The following is a 26386-nucleotide window of genomic DNA, read 5'->3' as shown; positions in this document are numbered from 1 at the left end:
AGCATTATGCACTACACAATACAACCCTATACTGTTCATTTAGAGTATTCATCACAGGCTAGTGTCCCGTAACAAAGTGGCCCCTATTTCAATGGAGGGTTGCACAGAAACAATACAATTGAGTGCAAGAGAGAGCACAGTAACCTTCTAAACCATGCACTGGCAAAAGCGGGCTGGGACATCTGTGATCAGACTATGCGAGATGGTTCAAGGTCGACTTGATAACAAATTAAACAACTTATTTGGATGAGGGTTTGTTGAGGGGTTGTGTACATGGTGGTTAAAAACAAGGGGGGCCCTTCATGATGAGGAAACCAGATGGTAAAAAAAGAAATGATTGCAAATTTGACGAACATAGATAAGCTTGGACCTCATGAGTTGGCAAGGTACTTCCTATCCCCATAACCGCTGGAAATAAATAACACTGGGACACAAAATGTGATGGTGTTGAATCTTTTATCGTTAAGGAGATTTGAGAAATGTTAAATTATAACCCGGTTACCATACAAACAGAAGTACAGGAACCCCTGGCTAGTCAGTGTGTTAACAAAGTGTCTTCACTTCAGCTCAGACATTCCTTAATTCGCTTTGCCATAAACATACATCTCAAAATAAATAAACCTATCCGTGACGTCAGCAACTTGGGAGTAAAGCACTCAAAAGCTGCCAAAAAATAAGCCGAGTCACCTTGCTTTAAGTTAACCAAAAAGTTGTTAATTTAATTAAATGGAAACTAAATAAAAACAAATAAGGCACCTTCAAACTGCAACAGAAAAAAAGTATCATGAGCGTTATACATTTAAAAAAGGCTATAAACTAAAACTACAGTGTTTATTATAATATACAATGTCATCTGGCTGAAGTATGCAATTTCATTAGGTAATATAGAAATACCTTAACAGTGATCACTGTGCACACACACAAGCTCTTTTTTACATTCATTAGTAATAATATTAATAGTTAATAGATCTAGAGGGTGGCCAACAATGCGCTCCATCCCACACATTTCACGCCTATGATTGTACTCGGAGAAAAAGCGCACTTCAAGGTTTAAATTTGTTACTATTGTGTGTTAAATACTGCTCACTGGCTTTATAAGCCCTAACGTTTAATTAGAAACAGCAGACGGACGATGCATTAGCAAAACTTACAGAACACCCACGGAATGATTCAAAACTCCGGTCACTTAAGATCCTCAGAGCTCAAAACATAATTTTATATATTTATATATTGTATTCGAATCATATCTCAAACATATCTCAACTGGATTTTATTTGTAACCTCTGTAACATATACATAAGCAGTAGTCACCATCGTTTCAGGGGTCCACGCACATACGAGCAACATTCAAGCGCTCCACAAATTGTGTCAATGCAGTAGTTGTAGCTTGTGTGTGTATAATCTTATTTTATATATATCTGTGTCCATTTGAAGAATTGCCCCGGTAGCGAACACGTAGAGGCTTGTGACTCTACAGCGACACGCGCACTTTGTAAAAGTTGTGCTCGATTCCTTAGTCCACACGGTAAACGCATTTGCAAGCACAAGTCCCATGAATCCTGTAAACGTAAAACATGGTGGCGGCTTCTTTTGAAACGGATGGTTACTGCGTTCAGGGTTTTTTTTACATGGGTTTCTCAGAAACATTTTCAGCAAGATTCCTTCATTTTCTGTTTTAGGTTGTTTATATTTGTTTGAACTTTTTAAAAAGATTAAATGTAAACCAATATTATCGTTGCTACCGTTAGGAGTGGTGATTTGCAGTAATATTCTGTTTGGTGATGCTGCTCCTTGTCTGCGTTGAACATGTGCGGCTTTATACTGCTGTCTTTAAAGCTGAGAAGAGAATATTCTTCAGTATTTGACATAATTCACGGTCAACATCTTCACTTCCTCTTGAAACTTTCAAGAGGCTTTAATAGTCGACTGCTTCACACAAGAGAGAATTCTGCAAATGTATTTCAGCTGAAACTAAATCACGGAAATTTGCATGAAAAATAACAAACCATTACTTGACCAGGATATTGTTTTGAAAATTCTTCAGTTCAAGATCCTCCAACTTCTTCCACAACTCCTCCCTCTCCTCTTCCTTTTTCTTTTCACTATTACAAGCACAAACAATTGGTTTTAACAGAATGTTACCATACATGGTGGACTTCTGTTTGTATGTAAAAAGTAAAGTTTTGCAAAAATTAGGGAAAAAAGTTTGAAAGGTATTTTGCACCTATTTTGAGGCTAAATTTAAACCAGAATGTCTTGTGGCAAATGTGTTTGAGTAGCCTGAGGAAGCAAAGCACTGCTTAATTATCAGAACCCTCCCCAGTATTGAAGATTAGCTTCCAGGTGGACCTTCAATATGGCAACAACTTAAGCTTTAGAACATCACTATAAAAAACTCAATTGTACTGCAACAGCTATGTGCAGTGCAGTGTGAAAACACAGTTCAACATAACTATTGTAAATGTAAAATTTTGTTAAAAGTAGGAAAGAATCAAACTTTTGGGTAAATTACATAAATAACAAAACATTGTTTTATTTGGCAGCTACATATGCCTGCACTTGTAATTTCAACATGGATAAGTATATTCATTTGAAAAATGAAAGACCCTCTTCCCCACCTATTAACTACAGAAACCTCCAGCCCATGAAAAGTTTTGATATGTGCACATTTCTTGCCTATAGGTTTTAATGTGACCAACATTAGGACGCACTAGCTTCAGTCTTTAACGTATCCATCCATCCCGCGATCAGCATTAGGGAGCACGCACCGCTGCCGCTCGTTGTTGTAGGACTCCGTCAGTTCGCCAAACAGTTCGCAGTTCATGTCCATCATAGTCTTCATCACGTTGAAATTCAAAACTAAGATCGTCCTGCATGCAACACAGGTTGGGCGAGGGTGGAAACACATTGAAGCATCCACCTTGTTTCGAGTGGAGGCACAACAATACACATTGAAAGCACGACAATAGCCAACTAGAACATTAACAACGGACCTCCTGCCATACTATATTTGCATTCCTGCCAACACGGTCCCAAGAGTATTTCTGGAAGAAAAATAACTTTTCCCTTGTCCAAGCAACACACACCCACGCATTCGGCCAGCACGGTAGCACTCAACTGGTTCCAGTGCTCTTCGGACATCTTGTACAGGTTGCCAAACATGATGGGAAGGATGACGTTGGAGTTCTCCTCGATGAGACTCAGGATGTACTTGTTGTTCCAGTAGCAAAGGGCGTGCTCCGCCACCTAAAAAAGCACAATCACGCGAGAATGGACATTACGTGGGAGACCAGTCGAAGCAGGGCCTTATATAGAAACACACCATTTCACACTGCACTAGGGACAAGTCAACAGGCTCAAAAGAAAACGTAAAAAAATACATGCTGTGAAATTAATTGTGCGATGAGCCACACCAATGTGATCGAATACTGTTTTTATTATGGAGAATCGATGATAAAAGTAAAAAAAGTCTTGTTATAAAATTTATTTTGAAATTCTGAGCAGAGCATGGATGTTATGCCACCAAGCAAATTCAAGTGCCAGTGCAATGCGACATTATCTATGTTACAGATTTTAAGTATTGATTGCCACCACGAAGATGCTCTGCTGTAGGCGACTGACAAGGTTTCTAATAGTGTGTTTTCCTGGAAGCACAAAGCACAGTCAATCATGTTGGAAGAAAAGGCTCTTTAATGGGAAGAATTTTAACTAAAATAATTACGTGCAAATGTGGGCTAGCCACACAGCGAGATATCTGCTTGAAAAGCGGCTCCTGGATCTTCACGAACTGCGTCGGCTCAATAACGTCCAGGACCTCCTCCACCTCACCCAGAAACATCACCTGTGGGCACAGGGGGGGGGGGGGTTATACAATGATGAGGCACTGTGTGCAACACATCACGCCAACAATGACCACATAGAAACATTTCTTCATGGGGACCTTTCAACTAAACAATCAAAATATGTTTTTCTGTTATCATCAGCCATGGTCAGGGATTGGCAACCTGCGGCTAGAGGTGCATGCAGCTCTTTAAGGACTACTTCATGACGTTATTTATTAAGGACTGTCTAATATTCACATGCATTGCGGCTCAAGAAATCGTTTTTTACCCAATAAAATGTTTTTGTCTCTTCTTGTTATTTTGGTTGCCCACCCCCTGGCCATGGGCAATCTACTGATGGATAAAGGCATCCCTAAGCTACTGCCATCTTTCAATCTTGCGATGTAGAATTCCACCTAACACATGCATACTAGCCAATTTCATTACTCCCCATATCCTCAGGGGACATCCTCTCAAACGCTTCATTCCTTGGCTACCCCTCTGTCATTATTCTCAACCACCGGCCATCATCCCTTCTTAGCGACGTGGCCTGCTCAATCCAACTTACTTTTCTTATGTTATAATTATGTCCTCTAATCCATGCACTCTTCTTTTTGTTTCTGAAAAAACTATAAATACAAGGTTACAATGTTTTCACATGGTCTGATGTGCCATTATAACACGTCACGAAATAAAAATGGCACGGTTTTTAAATTACCACCTGCAAGAGCTTTATCAGATGCACAGTGTATACTGTTATAACAATGACTGGTGTTCCAAAAAAAAATAAGTGGTACAAACCTCCTTTTGGCTGCAGGTCTTTGGCCAGTACTTCAACAGTCCCCTCACAACCTGGAAGACATCACCCATTGACCAATTGACTAAATAATACGCATTTTAAAATGTCTATCTTAATGCACCATTTCATCAGAAGTCAATCCATCAAACCTCAAGACTTACAATCTCGGCGAGGGTGGCATCTTTCTCCAAAAACAGCATCACGCAGTACGCCAACTATAGAAGAACAAAAAAAAATCAACAAACAGCCAGAACCAGGCACACCAAGGTGATTCAAATATATGCAGCTGAAATCTGATATATGAGAGAACAAAATTACATGCGGTGTATCTCTGACAAATAGGCCCTTGTGCAAACGGCCTTGACATTGATGGCCCCACCTGGGCATGGAAGATGGAGAGGCCCCTGGCGGTGTGTAGTGGGAGAAGGACCCGCACCAGAAACTGCTTGTGCTCGGTCTTAAGCGGCAGAGCAAATCCATCGATTATGCTGCAAAGACATCGCCATGGGGGGGGAGGGGAACGGAGGGGAGGGGCAGCAAACCATCAAACAAGCAACGTAAATGTCAGCTCCATACTTGTTGGTGTGTACGCTTTGAGCTGTTTACATAACGGTTCACCTCATTCCCCCCCCCTCTCCTTCCCCCTCGACGCGCTCTCTGGATACTTAAGCCTCTTAACGATGCTGGGGTATTCTTAGTTCTTTCGGTAAAGTCACGTTGAAGGGAAACAACAAAATAATAAAATATAAATAAATAAATGCAAACCGACACACCTGAAGACGACCGTTTGTGTTATGGTCGAAACGTCGTGATAATTTTTATTGTTTTATATATATTTTGTTGTTTCCCTTCAACGTGACTTTACCGAAAGAACTAAGAATATGAATTACTGCAGTCACGAAAGCTTTAAATCAGAATTTGATGCTGGGGTAATTTAAGACTGTTGATCTCATTGCTGTAATCTAAAAGTCTTACTGGGCGTGCCCACGTTTTGTCGTCACGAGTGTTTCATATTTCCAGCCATCCCATATGTACTAATTTTTTTTGTAATAATAATTTAAAGCATACAAGTCTCTAATTGCTCAAATATATGACAAGATTATTAGTAAAACAAGGGAAAAGTGCCGTGTTCTCATAACTTCATCATTTTTAGTCGAAGCAAACAACGTTGGCTTGAGGCTGGTTGGTTCTTGCGGTCGATAGTGATGCAGTGCTTGTGTGGTGAAGCAATGCAGCAGGGACCGTGATTTACAACAAAAACACAAATTTGACAGACATGTTTACATCGACACAGCCGGTGCCTCACGCAGGCAGGGCTGCCCTGCTCTCACCTTCCCAAAATCTCCAGAATTTCTCCCACGCCATTGAACTGCTCCGTTTCATATATGTACCTATGGGATGTACACATCGCTCATGATTATCGACAAGTTTAATCCCTTGGCACACTACACGCAAAGTTTTTGTGCCATTGGTATTCTAAAATACGTCGGAATCTCAAAATTAAATCCACACCTCCACAAAGTGCCAAGGGTAAGATACAAATGTGGAAATGAATTCATAATTGTCAACGTCACTGCACAGAGAACATCATGTTTACAGTACTTGTGCTTCACTTTTAACATCCTACTTAGATAAGCCATGTTTTCAGCTAAACCCAAATGCTATAACCCCTAGTTTTACAATGAATGTTCACCTCAGGCAGACCGCTCACCGTAATAAAATGTTGTTGATCTGCGTGCGGATAAAGGCCCGAAGGCCCAACAACTTCCCATAGATCCTGTGCAGGACCGTCCTGAGGAAATCCCGCTCACGTGGGTCCTCACTGTCAAACAGCTCCAGCAGCTGCCGGAAGAGCCCGAGCAAACAGTTTACTACAACCAAGGATGCATTTTCTCTGTCAGGTATGACAACACTGTATGAATTAGGTGGACATATATTCTTGGTTCTTTCGGTAAAGTCACGTTGAAGGGAAACAATAAAATAATAAAATATATATAGAACAATTAAATTCTCACGACGTTTCGACTGCAACACAAGCAGTCATCATCAGGTGTGATCATCAGGTGTGATGATGACTGCTTGTGTTGCAGTCGAAACGTCGTGAGAATTTTATTGTTTTACATATATTTTTTATTGTTTCCCTTCAACGTGACTTTACCGAAAGAACCAAGAATATGAATCACTGCAGTCACGAAAGCTTTAAATAAAAATGTAGGTGGATATAATTAAAAGTAAAGACGTCCAATGGAAATGATATCACTGTTGATATAATTTACATGTGTATGCGGTGTATTGTGTTGTCAGGCATGGAGATAATCTGATTGAGAGGGTGCAGGATTGCAATCTTTGTTTAAGCTGCAGTATGATTTCTGAAAGCAGTGCAGCTGTTCTTAAGGATGACGAGCAGGTAGATACAGAATCAAACAAAGTGAATAGCTAACAGTCAAGTACGAGGTTACATGCAAAGTAATAAAACGCAGTGCATTATTTGGAATTGTAAACTTTTCAGTTGTTTTTAATTAAATTAAAACCTTATTGGATGTTTCAAATTATCAAAAGATGCATTTAAATAGTCGTCTGCTTAAATGTTGTAGCTTTACAGCATAAGTGCACAGGAGATAAATTGTGCACCCTTTAAAAATAAAAGCTATTTTGTTTTTCAATGTGAGATTTGAAGGACCTTTTAACTTGCCACTTCCATGTTTTATGGAAACATCTTAAATGGACAACTGTGCTTTCCACATGAGGTCTTTCATTACTGACACCACCAGTGCGCAGCGTATAATGGGGTACATTTAACCCAATTATATTTTAACACGCACCTATGATAAACTGAAACATCTGGGGGGAGGGGGGGGAAACAAAAACATATCGTTTGCAATAAAAACACTTTTTAAAAATACTGGTCCAACATGGCAAGCGGCCAGCATAATTGTGCCCAGCAACACGGCCCATTACCATCTCCACAAGAGCGCGTCTCCAACGCCTCACCTTCTATCACTCGACAGGCCAATGCTGTTATTTTAAGAAAGCCACAACCATGGATGCCAACACTTTTGGTGCACCGCACACAATTTGTTTTTATAAAATTCAATGTGCCCAGTCTACCGCAGTTCAAGATGTGAAAACAGGAGCCTGCAGTTTGCTGCGCATCGAGCTACTTCATGTATCATACAGGAGAGAACACAGAGTCAACTGTAACAGTGGGAAAACAGCAACTGTATGACTATGATCTTGTGGCAGAGGATGTCATTACCTCATTTTTAACACTACAGCCTAATTATGTCACACCTATTACTCTTGGGGAGTGTTGTATATATATGTGAAAATAATAAAAAATAATAAAAATTAAATGGTATTTGCATAATTTACCCGAAATTATGTTAATTGTGTAATTATGCGCATAAATTATGCTGATTCGAGAGATAATCATATTAATTTATGCGAGTGGGCGTGGTTATGATAATACAGGTCGAGCCTCAGTGACGAGGATTGTGTTATGAATTTGAACAACGCAATTGATCGTATGCAGTTCTGTAGGTGTTGTGAGCACGAATGAGAGAGAGTCGATTCGACTCTGCTCTTTAATTCCGTATTATCGATAAGGATATGATTACTCTCGATTGAACATTATGAATTATGTGTGTTATGGATTGTGTGGTGATAGTGTGCTTATGATAGGTCCCCAGGATTCAGATCTCATACGCAGAACAATATTACGCAGAATTTCAGGAAGAATCACACAAACCTTCTGCTATAATCAATTTTATTTTCTAGCTAACTTAAATTTTTGGATAATATGAAACTCAATCTCGGGATTTTGGAATTTCAACACAGCGTTAACATGATACCATCACGATTGCGTTGTTTCACCTCGATAGCGGCACCTGTGGTTAATTCCCGACGCGTAACGCAATCAATCGGTTGTTGAGAGAGAGATTAAACATGCATAACTATTATATCAAACCTTAACTCTATTATATGCAAATTCGTATACTTGAATTATTACACAAGACGGCACTCGGTCTTTGATTCGTATCCAATCCTTAACACATTCTGATATGCGAAATGATTATGCTTGAAATCGTCAGCACAGTACCACGGCGATGTTCGTTCATTGATTCATCAACGATTATACAATTAAAGCGTTCGACTGAAATAATTCTGATTGCCTCATCAACGTAACTCAATGGGTGGCGATGTTTTTCGTTATCAGCTAATAGTTGACGCAGTTATCATGAGTCTTATATGTTTGAGCAAACGCCTAGGTTAATTTCCTTGTCAAAAAATATTTTGTTCGTTGTGTAGCGGTGGGGGAGTGAGGAGGGGGGAGAGTGTGGGGGGGGGCATACGAACGGCTGCCAGTTTCTGTCCACCGCTGGCTGGATGAGTCAGCACGACGCTCGCCGTCGTCGCGCCGATGGGTGTTGAGTGCGGGGCCGCTGCCCTCTCAGCCCTGGTGACGCGAAGTTGCGCGCTGTGGCACGCTGTTGGCACGCTGTTGGCATGCGCTGGTGCTGGTGCTGGTGCTGATGGCACGCTGGTGGCGCGCGCTCCCTCTCCTTGAAGATGCGCGAACGCGCCCGTGCTGGTTCGCTGACAGCAGTTTCCTCCACTGCTGGCTGAGCTGCTGCACGCTCTTGCTTGGCGTTCCTGGCCGCGCTCTTTCCGCTGCTGTAGTATCTGACGCTGCACTCGCGGGCGACAGGTCAAGTTTTCTTCTGCAGAGTGAGCCGAGTCGCACGTGCTCTCTTTGTTGAGGTTGTTGGCGGCTCTCTGACAGCAGGTTTCCTCCACTGCTGTATGACTCAAGTCGCACGCGCTTGGTCGCTGGTTTGCTGAAGTTGTTGGCGGCTGTCCAAGCTTTTCTGCTGCTGGTTGAGCCACGTTGCACGTGCTTTCTCTGTGGAGATGCTCGAGCGCTCTCAGAGCTGATTCGCTGATACTTTGTTGGCGGCTGGCCAAGATTGTTTTCTTGTTGAGTGAGTTGATTCGCACGTGCTCTCTCTGTTGAAGTGCGCGAACGCGCGCGCTGGTTCGCTGACAGCAGGTTTCCTCCACTGCTGGCTGGATGACTCACTTTTGTTGATACATGGCGACTCAGCGATCCTCGCTACTCAGCGAGGCTCGGAGCCAGCCGCTCCATGCGACTGCTCGTCCTGTGGACGTCTTGACTCGCTGATCTGTCTTGACTCGCTGCTTCACTGAACTTTTTGAAAATGCGCTGACCGTTATATTCAAAGACATTCTTCTGCAGTAAAGGGAGGGGGGGCGTGGTCTGTGTGTGTGTGTGCGTTCGTGTGTGTGTTTGTGTCCTGGTTCTGTTCGGGTCTTCCTCAAGCCATAACCCATCAAGTAAACAGAAGCTTCGATTCATCTCGAAGGTGTCTGTCTGTCGACGCTGTTCATCCAGAGAGAGGGGCGGGTCCCCCCCAGGCGGGTCCCCCCCCCCCCCTTTTTCGTACACGTTTCCGACACACAAAGAAATGGTTAAGATTTTTAAAGTTTAACATTTCACATCACAGTTGGTATTACCGTACCCATATATGATTCTGCTTGTGGTTCGGGGTATTTGATTTTGTTTCCAAGTGAAGATGCTCTTCCGAGCGTATGCATTTTCTCACGTGCTGCGGGGAGAGACAAAGGTGGCCGGGATCTTCCAATCTCTCTATACTTTGTGTTAACGTCGCTCAAATATCACTTCGACTCCACATTCAACCAGCCTGATCCACCCCGTTACCTTGGTTCCTACTTAGTTTATTAATTTTCGTCACTCTGTGTCTTATCATATATAAATGTGTGGCGGTTTATTTAACTTAAAGCTCGCTCGCTCGTTTGCTGCCAGTGTGCAGGGTGGGGTGGGGCCACTATTAAGTCCCGTGTGTGTGGCAGATGGCTCCTGCGATAACGATCCGTTTGCCCTGGCGTGAAATTCCTCTCTCGCGCTCTGCGGGAGAGACAAAGGTGGTCGGGAGTACCTATCTCTTTATACTTTCGACTTTATATTTCTCAAATACCATTTGGTCCCATGTTCGCCAAGACTCGTGTTTGTAACTACGTCCTCCCGACACCCCTCTCGGTTTACCGAGGTTCGCATTGTTATGATGGAATTATTAAAAAGAAATATAATTTTCATCCTGAGTTTAAAGAGGTCCGTTTCTTGATTGTTGGAATCCATATCCCTTGGTTCTGTAAGGTTCTATAATGGAATGTCGTGTAAGGTCAACACGTTATTCTTCATTTTATGTGTGACTGATGTGTAGCCACTTCTTTAACTTAAAAACGTGTTCCCTGGCTGTTGTGTGTGTTTTATCATTAACCCGTCTGGCTGGAAGATGGCCCCTTGTGATAAGGTGTGGTTCCTGCTTCTCCGCGCTGCGAGAGAGACAAAGGTGGTCGGGGTTGCTTGGGATATTGTTTAAACTCTTTCGTAAGTTTGCCCGTTCGCCTCATTCCTTCTCGATAACCTTTGATGTGACTCGGTATTCCTGCTCCCAAGTTTGTGATTTAACAGTAAGAGTATTAAAAGGTGAAAATCATTTGATGTCGAATTAATAATTGGATAAGGATTCACTGATGTGTCTGGTGGCCTGTTCTTAATTGGAGTGAGCGTTAGGACCGCTAATTTTATCTTATTCTTGTTGTTGCCTTTTATTTTTTTACCCGTTGTTTTACTGGCAAATAAGGAAAAAAAATATGTATACGATTTACCCTGTTGGCGTCTCCGTGTCTACTCTCTTGGTGTTCTGACCTCGGAGGGACCTTTCCTAAGGGGCCCATCAAACTCTTGTTCATCTGGAGATTTTCGCAGATAGCTGTTAACATCCTCGCCTTGAGAGTTTTATTATTTCTTTATTTATCCATGGCCTGTTTATGATCGACATCTGGTTTTTCGTGTTTTTGGGTTTGTGGGTTTTATTGATTATTTTTTTTCGTTTGTAAAAAAAAAAATGATATATAATGGCAAATATTATTGTTAATATCAATTTTGGAAAAGGCTCATATACAACAGGAGGGTGTAAAAATGTCAGTCTTTCAATGGTGAACATTTTTTTGCGGGATTTATACACAAGCAGTCCCTATAACCTGATGATGGCAATTTCAGCAGTTGTCTGAAAATTATATAAAAAAACTCCTCTGCTATGTAACTGGCAACAAGGTGTGAAAGACAAGGGGATTGCAGGCCCTCACTCAGCTATAACACTCACCTGCAGTGCAAACTTCTTGCCTATGTATTTCTTGGCAATGCTGGGATGGAACTCCTGCTGTTCCAAAAAACTTATAAAAAATTCATAGACGATCTAAGGAGAGGTTCATAGGAGACAAAAACAATGCAGGAGTGTGAGAAAGTGATGCAAAAGGCACAATTCAGTCCCCTTTAACGCAAACACATAGGGCAAACACACTTATTATATTTCGATTTAAAGCTTTCGTGACTGCAGGGATTCATCTTCTTGGTTCTTTCGGTAAAGTCACCACGTAGAATGGAAATAAAATAATAAAAAATAAACATAATAAAATAAGATTCTAAATAAGATTCTAATCTTATTTTATTATGTTTTATTTTTATTCTTTTATTTCCATTCTACGTGACTTTACCGAAAGAACCAAGAAGACACTCATTATAATTTCGTATAATTGAACACAAACTTAATAAAGAAAAAATAACTCAATTTCTAATTTACATAAATACACTGCACTGTATCTGAAAAGGCATCCTCTGGTCTAACACCGTTTGGGACAAGGCTAAAAAGAAAGCTGTCTCTGGTGTGGACCAATCAGTTTAAAAGACAATGCATATATTATCAGAGTACGTTTTTTGTTTGCATTCTGACCACAAGTATTGTGGTTAATGCAGACATGATTCCTTGAAATAGGTTTCAGTTTGGTGTTTTAACATCTTAACACCTGTTTTGTTCCCAGAAAAAAGGGAAAACCCTATTATCATACTTAGTCCTGACAAAGGAGGTCCCATGATGTACACTGTATCTGTACTGTGCTGTAAATTCTCAAATGGACCCTACCACGAGGTATGACATTCAAACGTGCATGATACCACGATGGGGACACCCCTACACAACAGTTGTCTAATCCAAGCCTAAAGCTGGAATTCCGGTGTTACACTCGGCGACTTACATGTTGACAACTGTATTAAAAAAGCAGCATCCGAGTGCCTTTCAGGATATGTCACTGTCAAGTATGCAAATAAATGCGAGGGTGACTTCACAGGGTGGTGGGGGGGGTGACTTGGACCTGCAAGTGAGGCCAGGACGCTTCTAGCGTAGGTTCATCCTCCTCTGGGTCAAACTCTGGATTCTCACTTGGCGGCAGGATTCTGAAGATGTTGTACGCCACCTGGAGTAGACACACGGATACTTTTTTCAACAGCGGACTCAGACTTGATGTGATGGAGGGACATTTCACCCCAGAGTCACAGAGCCATATGCAAAGAGACACTCGTTGGCAAATCAGGAATGTATTGAACCGTTTACAGTGACGAAAGAAGAATTGCTTATAATTCCATTTTGAAATTACTGATAATTGCAGGGCAGTGATTCTGAAAGAAAAGCTATAAACCTCAATCACCGTCATTATTAGAAAAAACCTGCACATGCATTGGAATCGTAAAAAAGCACCCATCATACGAGCACTTCGGGGCATTCTAGGTAGCTGGAGAGCCATGTAGTTGGTCTTTTCACCAATTAGGATAATTTTTACCAGGTTGGTTGGTTCGATTTCAGATTGCCAAGTAATGGCAAAAGTAGGACAACAGTGTGACAGGATCAAAATCCATGTTTCAAAATTCCAATTACCACATTTAAAGTAACACTTCTTTCTATAGCTTTCCAAAAGCATAAAGTACACTATTTTACAGTGACCATGATTCCATCTGTTTCAACAAATGCTCGTCCTGTGGACGTCTTGACTCGCTGATCTGTCTTGACTGACTTAACTGAACTTTTGAAAGCCGTTATATTCAAAAGTAATTCTCTCCGCGCAGTGGAAATGGGGGGGCGTGGTCTGTGTGTGTGTGTTTGTGTGCCATCTGCTACACCCCTGGGGGGGGGGAAGGGGCGACCCTCTTCGAAACATCAAGCTTTCCTCACTAGGGTGTGAAATTCCTTTCTCGCGCTCTGCGGGAGATACAAAGGCGGCCGGGAGTACCTCTCTCTCTGGCTGCTTTCGATTTAATGTTTCTCAAATACCATTTGGTCTTATGTTTACCAAGGATCGTGTTTTGTAACTATGTCCTTCCGACGCACCTTTCGGGTTATTCCGAGGTTCGCGTTGTTACGATGGAGTTATTATTTATTTTATAATAAAGATGTTTATCCTGAGTTTAAGAGGTCCGTTTCTTGATTGTTGGAATCCATTTCCCTTGGTTCTGTAAGGTTCTATAATGGAATATATTTTAAGGTTAACACGTTATTATTAATGTTACGTGTGATTTGTATTGCAATTCCTTTAACTTAAAACTTGTTCGCTGGCTGTTGTGTGTGGGGTGGGGTGTATTTCCTCATTAACCCGTCTGGCTCGCTCCAGATGGCCCCTTGTGATAAGGTGTGGTTCCTGCTTCTACGCGCTGCGAGGGAGACAAAGGTGGTCGGGGTTGCTTTGCATATTGTTTAAACTTTTTCGTAAGTTTGCCCGTTCCCTCATTCCTTCTCGATAACCTTTGATGTGACTCGGTATTTCTGTCTCCAAGCTTTGTTTTAACAGTAAAAGTATTAAAGGTGAAAATCATTTGATAGCGAATTAATTATTGGATAATAATTCACTGATGTATCTGGTGGCCTGGTCTTAATTGGAGTGAGGGCGAGGACAGCTAACTTTGGCTTATTCTTGTTATTGCATTTTGTTTTAATGACAAAGAAAACAAATATTTTAACCCGTGGGCGTCCTCGTGTCTAGCTTGCGGAGGGCTTCCCTCTGCGTGACCTCCCTTAGGGCACATCAAACTCTGCATAAAAACACACAAACCCAAAAACACGCAAACACAGATGGAGATCATAAACAGGCCATAAATAAATAAAGAAATTATAAAACTCTCAAGGCGAGGATGTAACAGCTATCTGCGAAAATCTCCAGATGAACACCAACAGAGTAGACACGGAGACGCCAACAGGGTAAATCGTATACATATTTTTTTTCTTATTTGCCAGTAAAACAACGGGTAAAAAATTAAAAGGCAACAACAAGAATAAGATACAATTAGCGGTCCTAACGCTCACTCCAATTAAGAACAGGCCACCAAACACATCAGTGAATCCTTATCCAATTATTAATTCGACATCAAATGATTTTCACCTTTTAATACTTTTACTGTTAAATCACAACCTTGGGAGCAGGAATACCGAGTCACATCAAAGGTTATCGAGAAGGAATGAGGCGAACGGGCAAACTTACGAAAGAGTTTAAACAATATCCCAAGCAACCCCGACCACCTTTGTCTCTCTCGCAGCGCGGAGAAGCAGGAACCACACCTTATCACAAGGGGCCATCTGGAAAAGCCAGCCGGGTTTGATGAGGAGACACACCCCACCCCACACACGGCAACCAGGCAAACTAAGTTTTAAAGAAAATTGCAATATAACATTAATAATAACGTGTTAACCTTAAACGATATTCCATTATAGAACCTTACAGAACCAAGGGATATGGATTCCAACAATCTGGAAACGGACCGCTTAAACTCAGGATGAAAATTATTTTTCTTTTTAATAACTCCATCATAACAATGCGAACCTCGTTAACCCGAGAGGTGTCGGGAGGACGTAGTTACAAACACGAGTCTTGGCGAACATGGGACCAAATGGTATTTGAGCGATGTTAACTCAAAGTATAGAGGGGAGAAGGTGCTACCGACCATCTTTGTCTCTCCCGCAGAGCGCGAGAGGAATTTCACGCCAGGGCAAACAGATCGTTATCGCAGGAGCCATCTGTACACACACACACACGAACACACACGCGAACACACACACACACGAACTCTCACACACACAGACCAGGCCCCCCTCCTTCACTGCACAGAGAGAAGAATTGTCTTTGAATATAACGGTCAGGCGCATTTTCAAAAGTTCAGTCAAGATAGATCAGCGAGTCAAGACGTCCATAGGACGAGCAGTCGCATGGAGCGGCTGGCTCCGAGCCTCGCTGAGTAGCGAGGATCGCTGAGTCGCGATGTATCAACAAAAGTGAGTCATCCAGCCAGCAGTGGAGGAAACCTGCTGTCAGCGAACCAGCACCGGCGTTCGCGCACTTCAACAGAGAGAGCACGTGCGACTCAACTCACTCAACAGAAGAAAAAGCTTGGCCAGCCGCCAACAAAGTATCAGCGAATCAGCGCTGAGAGCGTTCGAGCATCTCCACAGAGAAAGCACGTGCAACGTGGCTCAACCAGCAGCAGAAAAGCTTGGACAGCCGCCAACAACTTCAGCAAACCAGCGACCAAGCGCGTGCAACTTGAGTCATACAGCAGTGGAAGAAACCTGCTGTCAGAGAACCGCCAACAACCTCAACAAAGAGAGCACGTGTGACTCGGCTCACTCTGCAAAGAAAACTTGACCTGTCGCCCGCGAGTGCAGCGTCAGATACTACAGCAGCGGAAAGAGCGCGCGCCGGCGCAGCTCATCCAGCAGTGGAGGAAACTGCTGTCAGCGAACCAGCACAGGCGTGTTCGCCCATCTTCAAGGAGAGGGAGCGCGCGCCACCAGCGTGCCATCAGCACCAGCATCAGCACCAGCGCGTGCCAACAGCGTGCCATCAGCACCAGCATCAGCACCAGCGCGTGCCAACATTAACCACCAGCGTGCAATCAGCACCAGCATCAGCACCAGCGCGTGCCAACAGCGTGCCACCAGCGTGCCACAGCGCGCAACTTCGCGTCACCAGGGCTGAGAGGGCAGCGGCCCCGCACTCAACACCCATCGGCGCGACGACGGCGAGCGTCGTGCTGACTCATCCAGCCAGCGGTGGACAGAAACTGTGACAAGCCGCTTGAATGCCCCAACCCCTCCCCCACACTCTCCCCTCACACCCCCCACCGCTCCGCAGTGAACAAACATATTTTTGACAAGCAAAGCAACTTAGGCGTTTGTTTAAGGCGAGGAAATCAACAACCCTCGCACATTAAAACATACAAGAAGATTCAGGATAAGTGCGTCAAATATTAGCTGATAACGGAAAACATTGCCATCGAGAATCGTGAATACGATCACTTGGGAGTATTTGAGTCGTTCGTTTTTTTATTGCATAATCTTGCTGGTATCCATGAATGAACCAGACGAATCTATTAACGCATATTGGTGCCTTTATGAATAATACTGGTTGAGTGCCTTTTCAATGAATAGCGTTGCATAATAATCAGTCGTCCTACTGTTAACAACGTGACAAGAAAATGTGTTAAGGATTGGATACGAATCAAAGACCGAGTGCCGTATTGTGTAACAATTCAAGAATACGAGTTTGCATATTATAAGGTTAAGGTTTTGATAGAATAGTTCGCATGTTTTTAATCTCTCTCTCAACAATCGATCGATTGCGTTACGCATCGGGAATTAACCACAGGTGCCGTTATCAAAGTTAAACAACGCAATCGTGATGGTATCATGTTAACGCTGTGTTGAAATTCCAAGGTCGAGAGTTTTCATATTATACAAAAATTAAAGTTAGCTAGAGAATAAAATTGATTAAAGCATAAAGGTTGTGTGCGATTCTTCATGAAATTCTGCATAATATTGTTCTGCGAATGAGATCTGAATCTTGGGGACCTATCATAAGCACACTATCACCACACATAATCCATAACACACAATCAATAAACGTTAAATCGAAGATAATCGTATCCTTATCGATAATACGGAATTAAAGAGCAGAGTCGAATCGACTCTCTCATTTATGCTCACAACACCTACAGAACTGCATACGATCAATCGCGTTATTCCAATTCATAACCCAATCCTCGTCACCGAGACTCGACCTGATAATCCAGGGGTCGGGAACCTATGGCTCGCGAGCCAGATGTGGCTCTTTTGATGATTGCATATGGCTCGCAGATAAAACAAAATATTCTCACTTGTTTTAATCCATCCATCGATTTTTCACTGCGCATGTCCTGTTCAGGGCTGCAGGAGCAATTGTCCATTATTTTAATTGGATGATACTGGCCTACGTTTGCCGTTGCTGGGTAAAACAGGTAAACGCCCCCTTTTGAATCAGTCTGAGACTGCGTCTGCTCGGTCATTAGCTCAAAGCTAACCCTTCGACGAAGAAGATGGCGAAAAGAAAAAAAGACGACGAGTATCGTACATTTCAGGACGAATGGACCGAAGAATTCGCCTTTGTGGAGAGAGCGGGTTCTGCGGTGTGTCTAATTTGCAATGACAAAATTACATCGTTGAAACGGTCGAATGTAAAGCGGCACTTCGACACGCGCCACGCTACCTTTGCATCAAAATACCCTGCGGGAGACAGCAGAAAGAAAGCGTGCCAAGAGCTTCTGAGCAGGGTGCAAGCTAGCCAGCAGCAACTCCGCGTATGGACCCGGCAAGGTGACTATAATTCGGCTAGCTTTGCTGGTTCTTTAGCAATAGTGAGGAACGGAAAACCATTCACAGATGGCGAGTATGCTAAAACGTTCATGCTGGATGTAGCCAATGAACTTTTTGATGATCTTCCGAACAAAGACAAGATAATCAAACGGATACAAGACATGCCTCTGTCGGCAAGAACTGTTCATGATCGTACCATCGTGATGGCAAACAAAGTGGAGGAAACGTAAGTGAAGGACATAAATGCAGCGCCGTTCTTTTCTCTGGCTTTGGATGAGTCAACAGACGTGAGCCATTTGTCGCAGTTCAGCGTGATTGCAAGATATGTTGTTGGTGACACACTGCGCGAAGAAAGTCTTGCTGTTCTGCCATTAAAAGGGTCCACAAGAGGTGAGGATTTATTCAAGTCTTTCATGGAGTTTGCTCAAGAAAAAAGTCTACCTATGGATAAACTTCTCTCAGTGTGTACTGATGGTGCTCCGTGTATGGTGGGGAAAAACAAAGGATTTGTGGCGCTTCTCCGTGAACATGAAAATAGACCCATCCTAAGTTTCCATTGCATTATACACCAGGAGGCACTTTGTGCTCAGATGTGTGACAGGCAGTTTGGCGAAGTGATGTCGCTGGTCATTCGTGTGATCAACTTTATTGTTGCCCGAGCCTTAAATGATCGCCAGTTTAAAACACTGCTGGATGAAGTTGTAAATAACTATCCTGGTCTGCTTTTGCACAGCAATGTGCGTTGGTTGTCAAGAGGGAAGGTGCTTAGCCGTTTTGCGGCTTGCCTGAACGAAATCCGGACTTTCCTTGAAATGAAAGGCGTCGGGCATCCTGAGCTAGCCGACACCGAGTGGCTCCTCAAGTTTTACTATCTCGTAGATCTGACTGAACATCTGAACCAGCTCAACGTGAAAATGCAAGGCATTGGAAATACAGTGTTATCCCTTCAACAAGCTGTATTTGCTTTTGAAAACAAGCTGGAGCTTTTCATCACGGATCTTGAAACAGGTCGTTTACTACATTTTGAAAAACTGAGCCAATTTAAAGATGCATGCACAGCAAGTGAGCCCATTCAAAACCTTGATCTCCACCAGCTAGCTGGCTGCACATCCAGTCTCCTACAGTCCTTCAAAGCACGCTTTGGAGAATTTCGTGAGCACACTCGTCTTTTTAAGTTCATCACCCATCCAAACGAGTGTTCACTGAACACAGCCGACCTGAATTACATCCCTGGTGTCTCCGTCAGAGATTTTGAAGCAGAAGTGGCTGACCTGAAGGCCTCAGACATGTGGGTGAATAAGTTCAAGTCACTGAATGAAGATTTGGAAAGAATCACACGACAGAAAGCGGAGTTGGCGAGCAAGCACATGTGGACAGAAATGAAAAAACTCCAACCCGAAGACCAGCTGATTCTCAAAACTTGGAACGCGCTTCCTGTCACATACCACACACTGCAGCGTGTGAGTATTGCTGTATTGACCATGTTTGGATCTACGTATGCATGTGAGCAGTCATTCTCACATCTTAAAAACATCAAGTCCAACCTACGATCACGTTTAACGGATGAAAGCCTCAACGCTTGCATGAAGCTTAACCTCACCAAGTACCAACCCGACTACAAAGACATCAGCAAATCCATGCAGCACCAGAAGTCGCATTAATGGTGAGTGTTATAACAACATTATTTAAAAGAATAAATTCAGAGGCTTATTATACTGACATTTAGTTGAATTCACTTTTAAAATATATTATATGGCTCTCACTGAAATAAATTTCCAAATTTTTTGCTTTCATGGCTCTCTTAGTCAAAAAGGTTCCCGACCCCTGTGATAATCCATAACGACCTGCATTATCATAACCACGCCCACTCTCATAAATTAATACGATTACCTCTCAAATCAACATAATTTATGCACATAATTACACTAATTAACATAATTTCGGATAAATTATGCAAATTTCATTTAATTTGTATTCTTTTCATCAATTTTCATAACACCTATTGTGTTAAGGTAAAACTTAAAGAAATGGAAAGTGACTCAGCATCTTTTATTACAATTACAAGGGCAGAAATGATTTAGAAGTAGTTCAATAACGATCATTTCGGACCGAATCACGCAACTCTTTTTCCCATAAAGTCTATTATTTGTCGAGGATGGTTTTGCCCAAAACGGAATTTTCCAGGAATGTAACCCCCATATTCGGCGAGGTCTTCCTGTGTATCCAACTTAAATGCATCAGGACATTTACATTCACCACATTAATGTCGACTCGGCTCTTGAGACTCATACGATTTAGGAAAACAATACTCTTTCCAAAAATCACAGTTCTAATTGATCACCAGATTCCTAGATTGGCCATACAATCAGTTCTGTGAATGCAAACATCTCAATGAAAGGGTGGCCAATGGACACAGGATGGGTACTCACCATGCGGATGATATCCGTGTAGACGGACTCTGTGAGCACCCCACGCCCTGCCGTGATGTAGTCCACCAGCTCGTTCAGCGCAGCGAGCTTAATTTCCTTGCCCTTGAGGTCTGACACGGAGTCCAGGAAGTCGAAGATGACGCAGCACTGCTGCAGCTTCTTGCAGAATAGCTCCTCCTGCTCCGACGCGGGGGTGTCTGTGGACACGGGTCATGGATGCAGGCCATGAAATTGTGCGGCAGCGCCAAACAATCCTCCGACAAAATTACTGCACCTTCCTCCGTGTAGGAACAGCAGACGCAGGCACCAATAAATGCTCAGTGTACATGTCCTGAATAATGTGTGTTTTTTTATGTTGCCGCTAGAAATTTTAGATTTAAAATGTAGAAATTCGAGGAATTTGTATAAAGCCTATAATCCACCGTGTGCCAACCTCGTATGCTCACGTCACGTCACGATTCAACAACCAAAAGTGTTTGTTTTCATTGCCCAGTATAAAATACGGTTTCCTTCACAACACCAGTTGCCTCCTTTTTAACTCTCAGCAAAAGGTTCTAATGTATGCAGCATTGCTTGAAAGTTCATATAAACCGCAGCCACTGTAATCGCCTGTTTTTAAATACAATGTTTCCACTGGTTACGTCGGTTTCAAGACACCATTATTGCCGAATGCCTAAAAGACCTCTCCTGGATTAACAATTTATGTATTTAGCAAACAAGCCATTACTGTAGTGAGACCAAGTGTGTATACTACTGTATTAATCTGAAGTTGACGCAATTTAATGCTCATCAATTACAAATCAAAATGTCAAACCATTACTGAATACTGTAAACATATTAATGCATTAAAGATTAAGCCATTCGTTTGTATGGTTTAAAATCAAAATGACACGTGCACTACAAAAGTGAAAGCAAACCAAAAAATGTACATACATCTTTTGTCATTGGGATTTTTCAAACACCAAGTCCATTTTCAATGCCGGGTCCCCACTTTCGATTTCGCCGACCAGCTACGCACTCACCCGCGAGCGCGGGCAGCGAGGCGAGGTGAGCTCGCGTGCGAATCTGCGATAATCCCTGCGAGCGTCGAGCGCGTCCGGCCGTCCGCAGGGAGCGCCGGCTGAAGCCGTCCACCTTCTCCGCCGCCGTGGCCCTGGCCGACAACATCTTGCCGCCCCCGAGCTCATACAGCGCGGCAAGCCGCTTCTCCGTCGGGCGAGCTTTTGCCTTTCCCTACCCCGCTTCGCGTCGATGGTCTGGGTCTCTTATTCGCTTGTTGCGCCCCAGGATGCCGTTTTGAAAAACGAAGCCCTCCCCGCTCGCTTTCGCAGCCAATGGGGCCCAGCGCAGTGATGTCACCTGGCAGGCTACCAGGGTCCGGCCCTCTCTTGGAAGAGACCAATTATGGCAGGGACACGGGGGGGTGTCCGGTGTTCTCTTACAATGACGTGGTGCCAGCATCAACAGCAGCTGCAGTCAGCTTCTGCCTGCCCCCCCTCCTCTCGCATCTAAATAATTCACGGTGGTGCATCCCTTTTGCGTTCCTCCCCCCCCCCGTAGCCATGGGGAAAATCAAAGCACAGTAAAAAAAAACGGACACCAAAACGCACGCAGCTTCTCACCAACACCAAAACAAAGTACGCTGCGAGTTGCCATCGAGTCGTGGCTTCGAGCGTGTAGGACGTGTTTATTTTTATAGTTACAGCGTAAAAGAGTTGAGAGTTACACGCGCGCGCGCTCTGCGGTGCGAAGTTGTGTGTGTTGTTGGTGAGCGAGTTTGCTTCTAAGTGGGGGAGGTAGTAGGCGCCCCCTCTCCCCTCTTCCCTCGTGGTACCCCCCCCCGAACGGATAGACGTGGGGGGTGGGCGTCACCAACCCCCCCCCACAGCCACCACCACCACCCAGCGGACGGCGTCGTGCGAGCCTCGCTCATTCAGGGCTGAGCGGTGGTGCTTGTCGGGATTGCGAGCGATGGCTGCCCAAGGTTAAGCGGAGGTGGAGGGGGGGCCCGAGGGCAGCCGCGCCTTGCGCACAACGACAACGCAGGGACGCGCCTATACCGGGTAGGAAGGACAAACCCTTATTGTTTCAAACGGGTAGCGGCTGTTACGAAGGCAAATTCCATACCCACTACCAGCCCGGCCCGCCTCTCACCACCACCACCACCTTCCTTTCGTCTTCTCGAGTTCGTTTAGTGCCACACTCGGCAGTCGCCAAACTCTCCGTTGTTGGAAGTGGGTTCCAACAATCCAAGAAGGAGGAGGTGGTGGGAGAGGGGGGTCCCCGCTTCTCTGCGGAGTTTCCCGTGAACGAGGTGAAGAGTCGCCCCCCGCATGCTTGTCGATTGCCCAGGTGGGTTGGGACTTGAGTTATTGTTCCAAGTTTAAATGTGTCATTTGTTAGTGCCTCAACCATCAAAATAAACATCTGTGTTGGAATTGTGACCAGACTTATTATAAATATGGACTCAACGCAGTGTGTGTGAGTGGGGAGTGGTGGTGCAGTGGTTAGCGCACTGTGTGTGTGAGTGGGGAGTGGTGGTGCAGTGGTTAGCGCACTGTGTGTGAGTGGGGAGTGGTGGTGCAGTGGTTAGCGCACTGTGTGTGTGTGTGAGTGGGGAGTGGTGGTATAGTGGTTAGCGCACTGTGTGAGTGGGGAGTGGTGGTATAGTGGTTAGCGCACTGTGTGTGTTAGTGGGGAGTGGTGGTGCAGTGGTTAGCGCACTGTGTGAGTGGGGAGTGGTGGTGCAGTGGTTAGCACACTGTGTCTGTGTGGGGGGAGTGGTGGTACAGTGGTTAGCGCACTGTGTGTGTGGGGAGTGGTGGTGCAGTTGTTAGTGCACTGTGTGTGTGTGTGGGGGGAGTGGTCGTGCAGTGGTTAGCGCACTGTGTGAGTGGGGAGTGGTGGTGCAGTGGGTAGCGCACTGTGTGTGTACCAGGTCATACCACTTGCTCCTACAGCCCTGCGAGAGGCTACCTGGGGGAGCTTTGTGTGTGTGTAACGACACTTGCCGCTGCAGCCCTGCTAGAGGCTACCTGGGGGAGCTTTGTCTGTAGCTGTGTAACAGCACTTGCCCCTGCAGCCCTGCTAGAGGCTACCTGGGGGAGCTTTGTAGCTGTGTAACAGCACTTGCCCCTACAGCCCTGCTAGATGCTACCTGGGGGAGCTTTGTCTGTAGCTGTGTAACGGCACTTGCCCCTACAGCCCTGCTGGAGGCTACCTGGGGGAGCTTTGTAGCTGTGTAACAGCACTTGCCCCTACAGCCCTGCTGGAGGCTACCTGGGGTAGCTTTGTAGCTGTGTAACAGCACTTGCCCCTACAGCCCTGCTGGAGGCTACCAGGGGGAGCTTTGTCTGTAACTGTGTAACGGCACTTGCCCCTACAGCCCTGTTGGAGGCTACCTGGGGGAGCTTTGTCTGTAGCTGTGTAACGACACTTGCCCCTACAGCCTGCTGGAGGCTACCTGGGGGAGCTTTGTCTGTAGCTGTGTAACGGAACTTGCCCCTACAGCCCTGCTGGAGGCTACCTGGGGGAACTTTGTGTGTAGCTGTGTAACGACACTTGCCCCTACAGCCTGCTGGAGGCTACCTGGGGGAGCTTTGTCTGTAGCTGTGTAACGGCACTTGCCCCTACAGCCCTGCTGGAGGCTACCTGGGGGAGCTTTGTCTGTAGCTGTGTAACGGCACTTGCCCCTACAGCCCTGCTGGAGGCTACCTGGGGGAGCTTTGTCTGTAGCTGTGTAACGGCACTTGCCCCTACAGCCCTGCTGGAGGCTACCTGGGGAGCTTTGTCTGTAGCTGTGTAGCAGCACTTGCCCCTACAGCCCTGCTGGAGGCTACCTGGGGGAGCTTTGTCTGTAGCTGTGTAACGGCACTTGCCCCTACAGCTCTGCTGGAGGCTACCTGGGGGAGCTTTGTCTGTAGCTGTGTAGCAGCACTTGCCGCTGCAGCCCTGCTGGAGGCTACCTGGGGGAGCTTTGTCTGTAGCTGTGTAGCAGCACTTGCCCCTACAGCCCTGCTGGAGGCTACCTGGGGGAGCTGTTCATTGTCGTCGCGTTGTGAATGCGACGACTCACAATCGCAGAAGCCTATATCCCATTTGGCAAATAAAGTGATAATGACAACAGAGGGAGGTGGCCAGGTTGGCTCGGAGCTTTGAGCTGCCACCAGCTGCGATTCCGGGTTTTCAAGTTTTATAGCGAGTTGTTGATGTTCTCAGCTCAGGCATCAATAACTAAAAAAAACAATCACGTATCTGGTTATGTGCTCAATTTGGCTCCGTGCGTGTTCGGAGAAAATAAGAAATATCGGTTTGACCGATAAATATTTATCTGTGCTTGTCCACAGGGTGGCCTAAAAGTCAGGACACATGGGGTTATATTTATTTTAACAAATCACATAGGGATTATTTTTTTCATTTCAACAAATGTTCAAACTGACTGCCATTAACATCAGTGCATTCATTAATTCCCTTTCAAAATTTAGGAATTTTTAGAGCTTTCGACAGACGTAAAGACGAATTGAACTCGTTCGTCTTTTGTAAAGTGTCTTTCCATTTTTGAATGCCATCTGAATTTGGAAGACAAATACGTATAAATAATGATAGCTCAAATAAATAGCTCAAATATTAACTTAAAATTTTAATATTTCAATGCCAGTGTTAAAGTAAATCAAATAACCCTATGTGTCGCAGAGTGTGTGGGAAAGTGCTTCCTTCTTGCGGCTGCACTGCTCTGGTAGAGTTCTCAATGCATCATTTGTCATAATTACTAGTCAGAATGAAATACCTTTATAAACATGTTACCTTACAAGCTTTTACCCAACTTCCATTGGATTCTTCGTCTTTTGACATAACACTGACTACGATTGGCATAAAGTCTAGGGAATTATATTTTTTGTGAAAGTAACATAACGTGCCACGTTGTTATGCGTTTAATCGGATCACGATGTCTGATTTCTGCAACGTGATCTGAAAATATTTGACTTCAGTATCATGTAAACACACCGTCCGTTTTTGTTAGCTCATTGTGAAATACGGGCAAGTGTAGATTATTATGGCGCACGATCATTGTCTTAAATAATTCCTTTGATCGTCTTTGATTCGTATTGAAGCAGCCACAACGCATGATGTGATCAGGGGATTCCGATAAGCAACACGTCATCGTTTTTATGATTAATAAAATCATGTTCTGGATTCACACCTTCCCCCCCCCCCCCCCCACTTTATTAAAACCTCGTACCTCCCACTACATCTCAACCCAATGAGGAGGAGAGTTTTCCTAACGAGTCGAGCCGCGTTGTCTCTTTTTTTTAGTAAGTATATAGAGTACTGTACTTTTAAATCGCCGATCGCACTCTCTTCACTTTTGTGCTGCCGTCAAAACCGCTTTGGGATTTTGTTTTGACATTTAAAGAACTCGCAGTCAGGTCAAAGCATCTCAAGCGCAAAGATGCTTTTTGCAACTTTGTTTTCTCCATCCTGCTTTTACAATAAATGATAGACTTTATTTTCCAAAAATGGTGCCTAGAAGCGTTATCACTTAATCCGATTCCATAGATTATAGTGTAACTTATCAAAGGGGATACATTTGAGGGACCTAAAATATATATCGATTTGGTATACTGCACATGCATTTTAAGTGACACATGCGGCAAACACTTTAACCTCTGGTTGCTCACAGCAAGAAACAAATCAACTTCCAATTTCAAAGATGTGACCTTAATTTTAAAAAGTGGCAACATTGAGCAAACGACACTAAGCGAGGGACAACGTGTTCTCCAACATTAA

General features: G+C 44.1%; 1 protein-coding gene across 4 annotated transcripts; it reads right to left on the bottom strand.

The window, feature by feature from the left end:
* Window positions 1-439: 439 nt before the first annotated feature.
* On the bottom strand, window positions 440-22851 carry LOC116957018 (serine/threonine-protein phosphatase 2A 56 kDa regulatory subunit alpha isoform-like). Of its 4 annotated transcripts, none has more exons than XM_076054985.1 (14): window positions 21622-22851; window positions 20600-20796; window positions 12874-12975; window positions 11829-11921; window positions 10161-10247; window positions 6332-6462; window positions 5952-6011; window positions 5000-5108; window positions 4782-4835; window positions 4623-4673; window positions 3722-3841; window positions 3119-3246; window positions 2677-2870; window positions 440-2102 (listed from the first exon to the last, which is right to left on the bottom strand). In XM_076054985.1, exons 1-13 carry the CDS (start codon window positions 21764-21766, stop codon window positions 2717-2719), a joined length of 1431 nt encoding a protein of 476 aa, XP_075911100.1. In that variant the 5' UTR covers window positions 21767-22851; the 3' UTR covers window positions 440-2102; window positions 2677-2716. The 4 variants fall into 4 exon arrangements, with proteins under 4 accessions (XP_075911100.1, XP_075911101.1, XP_075911099.1 ...); XM_076054986.1 differs by having other exon boundaries at window positions 2712-2870; XM_076054984.1 differs by having other exon boundaries at window positions 2769-2870; window positions 21622-22849.
* Window positions 22852-26386: the final 3535 nt, after the last annotated feature.

This window comes from Petromyzon marinus, chromosome 69 (assembly GCF_048934315.1).
Source record: "Petromyzon marinus isolate PM22_M1 ecotype Great Lakes invasive population chromosome 69, UKy_Petmar_22M1.pri1.0, whole genome shotgun sequence".
Taxonomy (NCBI): domain Eukaryota; kingdom Metazoa; phylum Chordata; class Hyperoartia; order Petromyzontiformes; family Petromyzontidae; genus Petromyzon; species Petromyzon marinus.
Note: the sequence above shows the minus strand (reverse complement) of the source record. Positions and strands in the feature narration are given on the sequence as shown.